Raw genomic sequence first — 12,708 nt, 5'->3', positions numbered from 1 at the left:
AGTGCACTACCTTTGTCCAGAGCCATGGGCCCTGGTGAAAAGTAGTGCACTATAGGGAATAAATAGTGTTCCACTTGGGACGGAGCCACTGTCTCACACTTGAGTTGTCAGATGTTCCAGAAGGGGGTTCTGTGATCTGCTACACACTTTACTCTTCTGGCTCTTTCTTCTCTCTGTGTGGCCATGGAGGGGGAAGAAGCCCCGACAGGGCCGACAGCCATGGATCCCGCTCTGCCTGCCTGGACACAACCCCACACAGAAGCCACATGGTGGGGGAGGATGTGGAGGAGAGAGTGGGGAAGGACAGGGGGAGGGAGAGGGGCAGTTGAAGGGGAAGTTGATGTGGGGGGGGAAGAGTTTCTATACATTTTCTAGCGGTTTTCTCTCTCTCTCTCTCTCTCTCTCTCTCACTTTCTTTCTCTCTTTTTACCCGTCCCCTCTCTCCCTAACCCCCCCCCTTCCCCATCTCCCTCACCCTCGGACAGACATGGCAAACCTCCTGGACGTTTCCTTTCTGCCGGCCTGCTCTAACAAAGGTGTTCAGTCATGTGAAACCTAATCTAGAAACCCCCAAAAGCTGACCTCTAACCCCTTCCATCTTCACATAAGGCGAGAGGGAGAAGAGGAGGGCAGGAAAGAGGGAGGCTTTCGGGAAAAGGTCACATTCCCCAAGACACTGTGTGCACACGTGTGTGTGTGAGCGCATGTGTTGGTGCATGTGTGTGTGTGTATGTGTGTTTGCGTTCTGTATGCAAGTGTGATTGATTGTGCACTTATCAGTGCCTTCAGAAAGTATTCACACCCCTTGACTTTTTCCACATTTTGTTGTGTTACAGCCTGAATTTAAAATGGATTCAATTGAGATTGCTTTACCACTGGCTTACACACAATACCCCATAATGTCAAAGTGGAATTATGCTTTCCGAAAAAGTCAACATCGAATATCCCTTTGAGCATGATGAAGTTATTAATTACACTTTGTATGGATACAGACGTAATTTCTAACTCAGTTGCTGGAGAGGAAGGAAACTACTCAGGGATTTCATAATGAGGCCAATGGTAACTTAAAAACAGTTACAGAATTTAAGGGCTCCACATTATTAACCTAATTGATAGAATGAAAAGAAGGAAGCATGTACAGAATAAAGATATTCCAAAACATGCATCCTGTTCGCAACAAAGCACCAAAGTAATACTGCAAAAAAATGTGGCAAAGCAATTCACTTTTTGTCCTGAATACAAAATGTATTGCTTGTTATCGTTAAGAACAGGTGAGTTTTTCAGGATAAAAAATAAAGAGAGTGGAGCTAAGCACAGGCAAAATCCAAGAGGAAAACCTGGTTCAGTCAGCTTTCCACCAGACACTGGGAGATGAATTCACTTTTCAGCAGGACAATAACCTAAAATACAAGGCAAAATCTATACTATCAAATCATACCAAGAAGATAGTGAATGTTCCTGAGTGGCCGAGTTACAGTTTTGACTTAAATCTACTTGAAAATCTATGACAAGCGCTGAAAATGGTTGTCTATCAATGATCAACAACCAATTTGACAGAGCTTGAATATTTCTTAAATAATTATGTACAAATGTTGCACAATCCAGGTGCTCTTAAAAACTTACATAGAAAGACTCACAGTTTTAATCACTGCCAAAGGTGCTTCTACAAAGTATTGGCTCAGGGGTGTGAATACTTAACTAAATTAGATATTTCTGTATTAAATTTTTCTTTAAAGTTCTAAAATGTCTTAAAAACATGTTTTTGTATCGATGGGTAAGAAAATAAATCAATTGAATCCACTTTGAACTTCGGCTGTAACACAAGAAAACGTGGAATAAGTCAAGGGGTATGAATACTTTCTGAAGGCACTCTATGTGCCTGCATTCCTCAAAGAAGTCTGCATTTCTACTCTCCTGTTTGTGTGCCTGTGCCTGTGCGTGCGCCCCTGTATGTGTGTGTGTGTGTGTGTGTTTGCGAGAGCACACCAAACACTCCCTCTCCTTCAGCCCCTGAGCGTTGTAGCCTGTAGACAAAACACAGACTTTGTTTTCTTGCTCCACCAGACCGCTGTTCTTGTTTGGGCAGAGCTCTCCTGGCCTCTCCACTCCTTCAACTTTACTGACAATCCTAACAACTATGTGAGGTTCTCTCTCTCTCTCCCTCTGTCAGCTGTCCAGGGTGATTAGGTCTTTTATATTGTTCCAAGAACCCACTCTTCTCTTCTTCTCCTCTCCCCCACTTCACTTCTCTCCTCTTCAGTCTGCAGCTAAAATTAGTATATATTTTTTAAATATATATATTTTAAAATCAGTCTATCTTTTCTTGTCAGGCTATGAGATCACTACTAGGATAGATATAGATAGATAGATAGATAGATAGATAGATAGATAGATAGGGAAGAGAGAAAAGGGAGAGAAAGAGAGGAACAGGGAGTGAGAAAAAGTGAAAGGGGACAGTTCTTTGTTTGCCTCTTCAGGGCATTAATGAACTAATAAACTGTTGCATAATGAGCTAATAAAACTTGCCTCACAACAGTGAATCTGTGTTTTGCCTAGAGTCTTAAGGTTGAAAATAAAGTAACAGAAATAGCACATTTAATTTCTTCAAATCCATTTTTACAAATTAAAAAATAATCTATTAACTTGGCTTTCCATTAGAAACTTTAAAAAAAATCCTAACATAAAGAAAGTTGACAGTTGTCTTTATTAGATGTATGTTTCTTTCTACAGGGGTGGAGAGGGGATGAGAGAGAGAGAGAGAGAGAGAGAGAGAGAGAGAGAGAGAGAGAGAGAGAGAGAGAGAGGGACAGAGAGAGAGAGAGAGAGAGAGAGAGAGAGAGAGAGAGAGAGAGGGACAGAGAGAGAGAGAGAGAGAGAGAGAGAGAGACAGAGAGAGAGAGAGAGAGAGAGAGAGAGAGGGAGAGAGAGAGAGAGAGCGAGAGAGAGAGAGAGAGAGACAGAGAGAGAGAGAGAGAGCGAGAGCTATGGGAAAAGTATGTCTGCTATGCATGGATTATTTGGTGGCGGGATTTGTGGGGGCATAGCATTGTTGCTCCACTGACATTGAACTTGTGATATGGGAGACAGGGGGAAATCCTTCCCCTACCCTACCCTCCCTAAGCAAACACACACACACACACATACACAGACGCATGCACAGACACGCACACACACACAGCACCGTCTTCCACACCACCCACTACCCCCACCCACACACAGCACCTTCGTCCACACCTCCCACTACCCCCACCCACACATCCCTACAACTCGGCTTCATCTTAACTGTCAACACCTCGCCAAAGCAGGAACCTCTATCTGTGGACTTTGATCTGGCCCTGCTCGCCAAACAGCGCGGGCTAGGACCAAAAGAACGATTAGTCTGTCACGTCAGCCCTCCAGTCCTGGAAGAGAAAGAGGAGAGGAAATGAGGGAGGGAGATAGGAGACGAGGGAGAGAGCAAGGTCAAATAATGAATGTATACGAGACCTAGGGAGAGAGAGGGGGAGGGACTGAAATATAGAGGGGAGGAGCGGGAGGTAGTGAGAAAGAGGGGAGGGACTGAGATATAGAGGGAGGGACTGAGATATAGAGGCAGGGGGAGGGAGGGAGGGACTGAGATATAGAGGGAGGGACTGAGATATAGAGGCAGGGGGAGGAAGGGAGGGAGGGAGGGAGAAAAAGAGGGAGGGACTGAGATATAGAGGCAGGGGGAGGAAGGGAGGGAGGGAGGGAGAAAGAGAGGCAGGGACTGAGATATAGAGGGAGGGGGAGGACGGGAGGGAGTGACTGAGATATAGAGGGAGGGGGAGGACGGGAGGGAGGGACTGAGATATAGAGGGAGGGACTGAGATATAGAGGGAGGGGGAGGAAAGGAGGGAGGAAGAAAGAGAGGGAGGCTGAGATATAGAGGGAGGGGGAGGACGGGAGGGAGGGACTGAGATATAGAGGGAGGGACTGAGATATAGACGCAGGGGGAGGACGGGAGGGAGGGACTGAGATATAGAGGGAGGGGGAGGACAGGAGGGAGGGAGAAAGAGAGGGAGGGACTGAGATATAGAGGGAGGGGGAGGAAGGGAGGGAGGGAGATTGAGGGGGAGGAAAGGAGGGAGGGAGAAAGAGAGGGAGGGACTGAGATATAGAGGGAGGGGGAGGAAGGGAGGGAGGGAGAGGGAGGGGGAGGAAGGTAGGGAGGGAGAAAGAGAGGGGGGGACTGAGATATAGAGGGAGGGGGAGGAAGGGAGGGAGGGAGAGGGAGGGGGAGGAAAGGAGGGAGGGATTGAGATATAGAGGGAGGGGGAGGACGGGAGGGAGGGACTGAGATATAGAGGGAGGGGGAGGACGGGAGGGAGGGACTGAGATATAGAGGGAGGGAGAAAGAGAGGGAGGGACTGAGATATAGAGGGAGGGACTGAGATATAGAGGGAGGGGAGGACGGGAGGGAGGGAGGGAGGGAAGAGGTTGGAGATGTAATGCAGACACCCAGATGACCAGACAAGACCAGAGATAAGGGAGTTGAACTTCCACCCCGTCTGACGACGACTCAAGTTCAGCCGGGCAAACACACCTGGCAGACGCTATCGCATGCAGACACACACACACACACACAGACACACACACACAAACACAGAGACACACACACACACACAGAGACACACACACACAAACACACTCACACACAGACACATAGATAACTCTCTATGGCTGGTGATGATATTCCAAGACAATGAGAGGTGTCATAGTTTGTATATTAACTGCAAGTGTGTGTGTTTGTGTGTGTGTGTCTGTATGTGTGTGCGTGTGTGCACGTTTGCATGTGTGAGTGTCATCCCAAACTAAATACCTTAGGTATTTAGGTAAACAACCAACAATTCCATAAATGTATGTAATACTTTTTATTTTTCATTTTTTCAAGACAAAATGGCTGAGTGTAGAGAATAACGCAGACAACCGTTGTTGAAAAAAAGAGTGGCATCTCCAAAAGAACAAGAACTCAACAGAAGAGAGTAGAATTCCCAGAAACTGAATGGTGTGGTCAATGACATTTGGTCATTAAAAATACATGTTAAAAACATCAGATATTCAACAAGAGAGAGAAAATGTATTGATTCCTGCTGTGTGTGACTCTGTTTTCAACAAAGCTGTGTATAGTCGTAATAAATAGGGACGTTCACTGTCGGAGGCCAAGTTCAAGTTCAGTTCAGAATAATCAGCGTTTAGAACAGACAGGAAAAAATGGCTGAAAACCACAAACGTACCAATGTAGCATTGTCATGTACACAAAACATGTAGCCTACTTTACTGTACCAGCTCAAGTAGGCTTTTCTTTTCCCACCCCAATCATTCCTGTTTTCATTAGAAATGTTTTGCAAATGAGATTTACCACTTAAAAAAATAACAAAAAACATAAAGCACCATGCACTGTTTAGCAATGAAAAATAGACTTAAAATAAAACGGCTAAATTGATTTCCAGATTGATGTCCTTTTTTAATCAATTGACTGCATAATGACTGGAATAGTTCTTACTTCATTGATGTGACTGGAATGTGGTCAGGTGGTCGAGAGGAACGGACAGTAGAAAGTTACACTACCAAGAACCCAACAATAGCTTGTGTTACTGCATATAAAATGACAGGAGAGGAGAAAAACATATTTAAAAAAAAACAAAACCGAAAAATAATAGACATATATACAACCCCCTGTGTTACCATGTTGTGGCACATTCCGACGGGACTGCTTGAGAAAGCCATCACATGGCTCCTCTTATCCATAGAACGCCACGTTTCAATTTTCAAAAACATACTTAATTTTTGTTCAAGCGTACAAATTATTCACACTATAATAGTATTATCCTGCCAAATTAAGAAAATATATACGGTGGCAGCTGGTTGGGCATTTTTTTCTTCCACTACTGAAAAGAGTACATTGAAACCTTTTAAAGAGAACAAGCGAACAGTTGAAAATACAGGCTTCAACATAAATACTACAAGTGCCTACGCTAAGTGAACATTAATTTACCAAATACCATTCTAAATACAGGAACAAGTAGACCGTAAATGTGTATTTTAGCATAGGAACATGAGTGTGCATTTTCCTATGTTTTTTAAGTTCTCTCTATATATTCACATATAATCATAAAATCTCTCGCCGATGAAAATGTTGTTTAACCTGAAGACCTGTGTATATAGCAAAAAGGCAAAAAGATGAGAGTCCTGTTCATTTCATATTCATAATATAGTGATAGAATCTTGAGCATAATCATCAAGATTTAACGAGAAACCCCAAAAATATCATCAAAACAATCTTAAATAAAGTCTCCCCTAAAGATATTGAAGTGTTACATTAAAAAACAGAGTTTATTTAATCATTTTTATAAAATTTGTGGTAGGAAAAAAAAATATTGCCCTTTTTGAGCAGCAAGGTTTCTTTCTTTCTTTCTGAAGCAGGAGGGAGTATGGCGGTTCCTGCATTGATACTGTATTACCCAGAGGCCCCAAAAACCGCTAGGCCCCCTGGGAAACAAAATGGCTGGCGACGGTTTCTCGTTTCACTCTTATCTGCATGAAGCAATGACACCACATCAATCGGTCTGCATTAGAGCAAAGATTTCCCTTGAGTGTCCACCTGTAAACTGGGAAAATTGAACAGTGCACATATTTCATCCTGGGAAAAGTCCCAGTTCTTATTATTTTATACTCAACCGACTGTACCTCCGATTAGAGAGACAGATACAGGATCCAAGGCAGAGTGACAAGTGCTTTACCAACAGCATTATGAAAGGGGGGTTGATGTCAGTCTGTAAAATCAAAACAACAACGGTGAGGTCTAACGTGTCAACTCAAAGAGCACAAACCGATGTGAAAGATGCAAATGATGTAAAAAGAATCGAGCGGGGGATGTGTTTTACTGGATTGTTCTTAAATTATTATTTTTTTAGACTTTCCAATATCAATTAGTTTAAGAGGCAACATTTCAGCTTTTAGGAAATCTGATATGACATGCGGAAAAAAAGAAATAAGAGCTTGTTAAAAAGCTTATAATGCATTTACAAATGATGAATTGATCCAAATCGGGTCATTCCGTGCCCCCAACCCCACCCCCTTTTCAAAATCAGCCTGACATGTCAGAACTAAGAAAAACAAGTCTTCAGGTGCCCAGCCGCCACAGCAACACACTGTCATGGCCGACTCACCGAAGATCCCAGCAACAAGGACAACATAGTTTTGTGCTACTTACAAAAAACTGTAAAACCTTTCATTTCAAAACAAAACACTCTAACACATTAAGAGCTTAAGTTTACAGAATTATAACAACTCATTATTACATTTAGTACCCCTATGTAAGGTACCAAACAAAACACAAATAAAACCCTTTATATATACACCACATAATCCCCAAATAGCATGTAGCTAGCATGCCAGTAAACAGAATGAGCATCTGAAGTCAGAGTCAGGCAGATAAAATGATTTACCAGAAATATATATTTTTTGTTTCAACTGGTTCCTTGTGTTTCGCTGGGTCACGGAGGACGATGTCATATTGTACAGGTGCTTGATGCAAGAACCTGTTTTTCCCCCGTTAAACACATGCCCGCTAGCTATCGTTTGTAGCTGAATCTCCGAGCTTATAGCAAAAAGGAGGATTAACTAATGCAGGTCAAATATTCCAAGGCACATTTTTTTTGCTTTTTCAAACGATAACTCTTCATTTCAAATTGACCACCACTATATCTTCTAAAAGAAAAGCTAAGTGGCTACCGTTTCCTAGGCAAACCCAATTGATATTTTTAACCCAGTAACGGACAGAAAATATTTTTAAATGATCAGCCAAAATTTGACCCTGCTTTTTGTAGTTCAGGGTTAGACCATTCACACTGCCCACCATGTTTCCAACACCAAACTGTACAAGATATGTAAAACAGTACGTATATGCAGCATGGGGGTTTTCTTCCTCTGATCTTTTTCTTTTTTTAAATCAAAAGTACCAACCAACAGCAACACAATTACAACCAGCCAACCAATGAAGGACAATTTTCTCTAAGTAGCCAAAACACACTGAGCATGCCGTCCAGTTACAAAAGTACAAAACATGTAAATTATTGCACAATAGAAAGGCTCAAAAGTTTTTGTGTCCGATGCAATAGTATTGCCCCAAATATGGATCAGCTTTTTCAAAGGTACAGGGTTTTTGACTGGTGTCTAACCCCTGTCAGTCTCCCCAGCTTTTGCCATGATTCAGCGAATCAGGGGGCTGCCCTGCCTCCCCTACTCAGTCTTAATTTCCAGGGTGGTTGGCATGGGTTGATCGCTGTGCCACTTCTTCATGTGTTTCTCTAGAGTGCTGTACACACTGAAAGGCATGTGGCAGATTTCACATTTATAAACGTCCTTGCCCATCTGGCCGTGGGTCTTCATGTGGCGAGTGAGCTTGCTGCTCTGGGCGCAGGCGTAGCTGCACAGGTCACACTTGTAGGGCCTCTCTCCCGTGTGGCTGCGCCGGTGCACTGTCAGGTTGCTGCAGTTCTTGAAGATCTTGCCGCAGTACTCGCATGTGTCGCTCCGCCGGCTGCCATCCTTGGAGCTGGGGCGCCCGCCGCTCCCTGACAGGTGGGGGGTGCTGGCCCCACTCCCCCCCCCGCTGTGGCCCGAGGCCCCGCAGCCGCCATCCATCTCCTCGGGAGGCGTGGAGTAGCGCAGGCTGCCGTTCTCGGAGGAGTGCTCGGAGGATGTGGCGAAGGGCGATTGTCTGGTGGAGTACTCTCCAAAGCTGAGTAAGGGGTCCTTGAGTTGTCGGGAGGCGGCATAGCCGGCCAGCCACTGGGAGTAGACGTTATCTGTGTTGGGGATGGTGGGCGTGGGAGGATCTAGTTCTTTCTCCACCTTGATACGCTTGGTCATGGTGCTGAGGGACCCGGGGCTCCCCATCAGGAGCTTCCTGGTCAGGGCCTCATTAGAGAGAGGACCCAGGCCATTGGCTGTTGGGGTGGTGCCACAGACCTTGTCGGCCCGCTCCGACTCCAGTGCCAAGTCCTCTTCACAGGCGTCCCGGGGAGTGCTCCGTCGGTGGGGATGGGAGTGGGGGTGGAGGGCCTGGCTGTTCTGGTGGTGCCGGGCCCCTTCCAACAGCAGGCTGAAATGATAATCGGTCTTCTCACCTTCCTCAGTCTCCATCTCTTCCTCTGCCTCCTCTCCTTCTTCCTCCTCTTCCTCCTCTTCTTCCTCGTCTCCCTCTTCCTCTTCATCTCCCTCCTCCTCCTCTTCTTCCTCTTCCTCCTCCTCACCATTCTCAAGCAGGCCGTTGTTCTCACTCTTGAACTTGGCCACCACGGACTTGAGGGCGTTGGTAGCGCTGCCCACCAGGTCGCTGGTGCCTGGGTCGGGTGAGCTGGCGGTGGATAGGCCGTCATCCGACTTGGTGTTGAGGGAGTTCTTCTGAGAGTGCGTCTTCATGTGGCGCTTCAGCTTGCTGGCCTGGGTGCAGGCGTGGTTGCACAGGTGGCATTTGTAGGGCTTCTCTCCTGTGTGGCTGCGCCGGTGCACGATCAGGTTGCTCTGGAACTTGAAGGTCTTCCCGCAGAACTCGCACGACTTGGCCTTGAGCGGCGTGGTAGGCTGGGCCGGGTTGGGGGTGGAGCGGAAGCCAGACGAGGGCGACTGGGAGGTGGAGAGGGGAGGCGTGGTCGAGAAGGGGGGCTTGGAGCCCGGCTGGAAGGGCTGCAGCAGCCGTTGTATGGGCTTGTTGGGCGACAGGGGTGGGGAGGCCCCCGTGGGGTTACCTGCCAGCTCCCGCAGTCTCCTTGAGAAGTCCATGGCGGGCTGTGGGTCCAGGACCACTGAGTTGAGCCGCATCACCCTGTCGAAGGCGCTCGGGTGATGGGTGGCCAGCGCCAGGTTCTCTGGGCTCAGGTGGTGCCGTGGAGGCGGACTAAACAGAGGAGGTGTCCGGGGGTAGCGCCCCTCGTGGGGGACAGAGGTGGCCCCTTCCCGGCCAGACCCGGACCCAGGCAATCTCAGCAGACTGAAGGGGCTCCCATCGGCCAGGTGGACACCGTGGAGGGGGGGCTGGGAGGTGCAGTCACCCCCCATCCCAGGCGGGGCGGCTACCCTGGGGGTGAGGGGGCTGCCTGGCTCGCTCTCCAGATAGATGCGGAAGCCGTGGGTGTTCTGGGCGTGCTGGAGCAGGAACCAGGCACTGCTGAACGGATGCTTGCAGGTCGTACACGTGTAACTACTGGGCTCATCCTTATCTGTGAATAGGAGAGAGAAAGAAGAAGGGTTACTTGACTGAAAGAGATTGAGGACCTCTAGGATTACTAGTCAGTAACACTTCATATTTCAGTTCGACAACAAAGATATCCATTGTATTTTATAAATAATTCAGCTTCAGTTTTTACCAGCTTAATTAATACACTGAGATTTAAACATGCATTCAATTACACAGCCCATCTAAACAACACCAGCAACGAGATCTCAATCAGTGTATACAATTTACACAGACGAGGAGGTAATTAGGAATATTTTAAACAATAATTGAATTTCAATGGCCCTTGCACGATGACCTGAGATTTGCCTGACAATGCGTTTGTAATCTCGTTAAACACACTCAACCATCCTCCATAGATGTGTTTAGAGAATTAGAGGGGCTAAAGTAGAACATGTATCTAATGCTGACACATTTACATTTCACATTTTAGTCATGTAGCAGATACTATTAGCCAGAGCGACTTACAGTTAGTGCATTCATCTTAAGATAGATAAGTGGGACAACCACAGCCATAGTAAATACATTTTCCTAAATAGAGTAGCTAACTACAGAGTCAGAGCTAGTAAGGGGGAAAAAAGTTAATGGAATACTTTATAAAAAATATACAGTGATGGAAAAAAGTATTTGATCCCCTGCTGATTTTATACGTTTTCCCACTGACAAAGAAATGATCAGTAATTTTAATGGTAGGTTTATTTGAACAGTGAGAGACAGAATAACAACAACAAAAAATCCAGAAAAACACATGTCAAAAATGTTATACATTTATTTGCATTTTAATGAGGGAAATAAGTATTTGACCCCCTCTCAATCAGAAAGATTTCTGGCTCCCAGGTGTCTTTTATACAGGTAACGAGCTGAGATTAGGAGTACACTCTTAAAGGGAGTGCTCCTAATCTCAGTTTGTTACCTGTATAAAAGACACCTGTCCACAGAAGCAATCAATCAGATTCCAAACTCTCCACCATGGCCAAGACCAAAGAGCTCTCCAAGGATGTCAGGGACAAGATTGAAGACCTACACAAGGCTGGAATGGGCTACAAGACCATCGCCAAGCAGCTTGGTGAGAAGGTGACAACAGTTGGTGCGATTATTCGCAAATGGAAGAAGCACAAAAGAACTGTCAATCTCCCTTGGCCTGGGGCTCCATGCAAGATCTCACCTCGTGGAGTTGCAATGATCATGAGAACGGTGAGGAATCAGCCCAGAACTACACGGGAGGATCTTGTCAATGATCTCAAGGCAGCTGGGACCATAGTCATCAACAATTGGTAACACACTACGCCGTGAAGGACTGAAATCCTGCAGCGCCCGCAAGGTCCCTCTGCTCAAGAAAGTACATATACATGCCCTTCTGAAGTTTGCAAAATGAACAGCTGAATGATTCAGAGGACAACTGGGTGGTCAGATGAGACCAAAATGGAGCTCTTTGGCATCAACTCAACTCGCCGTGTTTGGAGGAGGAGGAATGCTACCTATGACCCCAAGAACACCATCCCCACCGTCAAGCATTGAGGTGGAAATATTATGCTTTGGGGACAGGACAACTTCACCGCATCAAAGGGATGATGGATTGGGCCATGTACCGTCAAATCTTGGGTAAGAACCTCCTTCCCTCAGCCAGGGCATTGAAAATGGGTCGTGGATGGGTATTCCAGCATGACAATGACCCAAAACACACGGCCAAGGCAACAAAGGGGTGGCTCAAGAAGAAGCACATTAAGGTCCTGGAGTTGCCTAGCCAGTCTCCAGACCTTAATCCCATAAAAAATCTGTGGAGGGAGCTGAAGGTTCGAGTTGCCAAACCTTAATGACTTGGAGAAGATCTGCAAAGAGGAGTGGGACAAAATCCCTCCTGTGTGCACAAACCTGGTGGCCAACTACAAGAAACGTCTGAACTCTGTGATTGCCAACAAGGGTTTTGCCACCAAGTACTAAGTCATGTTTTGCAGAGGGGTCAAATACCTATTTCCCTCATTAAAATGCAAATCAATTTATAACATTTTTGACATGCATTTTTCTTGATTTTTTTTGTTGTTATTCTGTCTCTCACTGTTCAAATAAACCTACCATTACAATTATATCCGGATCATTTCTTTGTCAGTGGGCAAACGTACAAAATCAGCAGGGGATCAAATACTTTTTTCCCTCACTGTATATATACAGTATATATAGTACCAGTCAAAAGTTTGGACACACTTACTCAGTCCAAGATATTTCTTTATTTTTACTATTTTCTACATTGTAGCATAATAGTGAAGACATCAAAACTATGAAATAACACATATGGAATCATGTAGTAACCAAAAAAGTGTTTAACAGGGGTGCCGTGTTAAAAGTTCATTTGTGGAATTTCTTTCATTCTTAACGCGTTTGAGACAATCATTTGTGTTGTGACAAGGTAGGGGTGGTATACAGAAGATAGCCCTATTTGATAAAAGACCAAG

At 45.6% G+C, this 12,708-nt stretch overlaps 1 protein-coding gene across 1 annotated transcript in view; it reads right to left on the bottom strand.

The window, feature by feature from the left end:
- Nucleotides 1-4,877: 4,877 nt before the first annotated feature.
- Nucleotides 4,878-12,708, bottom strand: part of LOC139424515 (B-cell lymphoma/leukemia 11A-like) — a 52,560-nt gene continuing 44,729 nt past the window's right edge. Inside the window, exon 3 of the mRNA XM_071176438.1 lies at nucleotides 4,878-10,244. Within this exon, the coding sequence (XP_071032539.1) occupies nucleotides 8,263-10,244 (1,982 nt within the window). The 3' untranslated portion in view covers nucleotides 4,878-8,262. The remainder of the gene's footprint in view (nucleotides 10,245-12,708) is intronic.

This window comes from Oncorhynchus clarkii, chromosome 13 (assembly GCF_045791955.1).
Source record: "Oncorhynchus clarkii lewisi isolate Uvic-CL-2024 chromosome 13, UVic_Ocla_1.0, whole genome shotgun sequence".
NCBI classification, from domain to species: Eukaryota; Metazoa; Chordata; class Actinopteri; order Salmoniformes; family Salmonidae; genus Oncorhynchus; species Oncorhynchus clarkii.
This window is presented reverse-complemented; position numbering and strand designations above follow the sequence as displayed.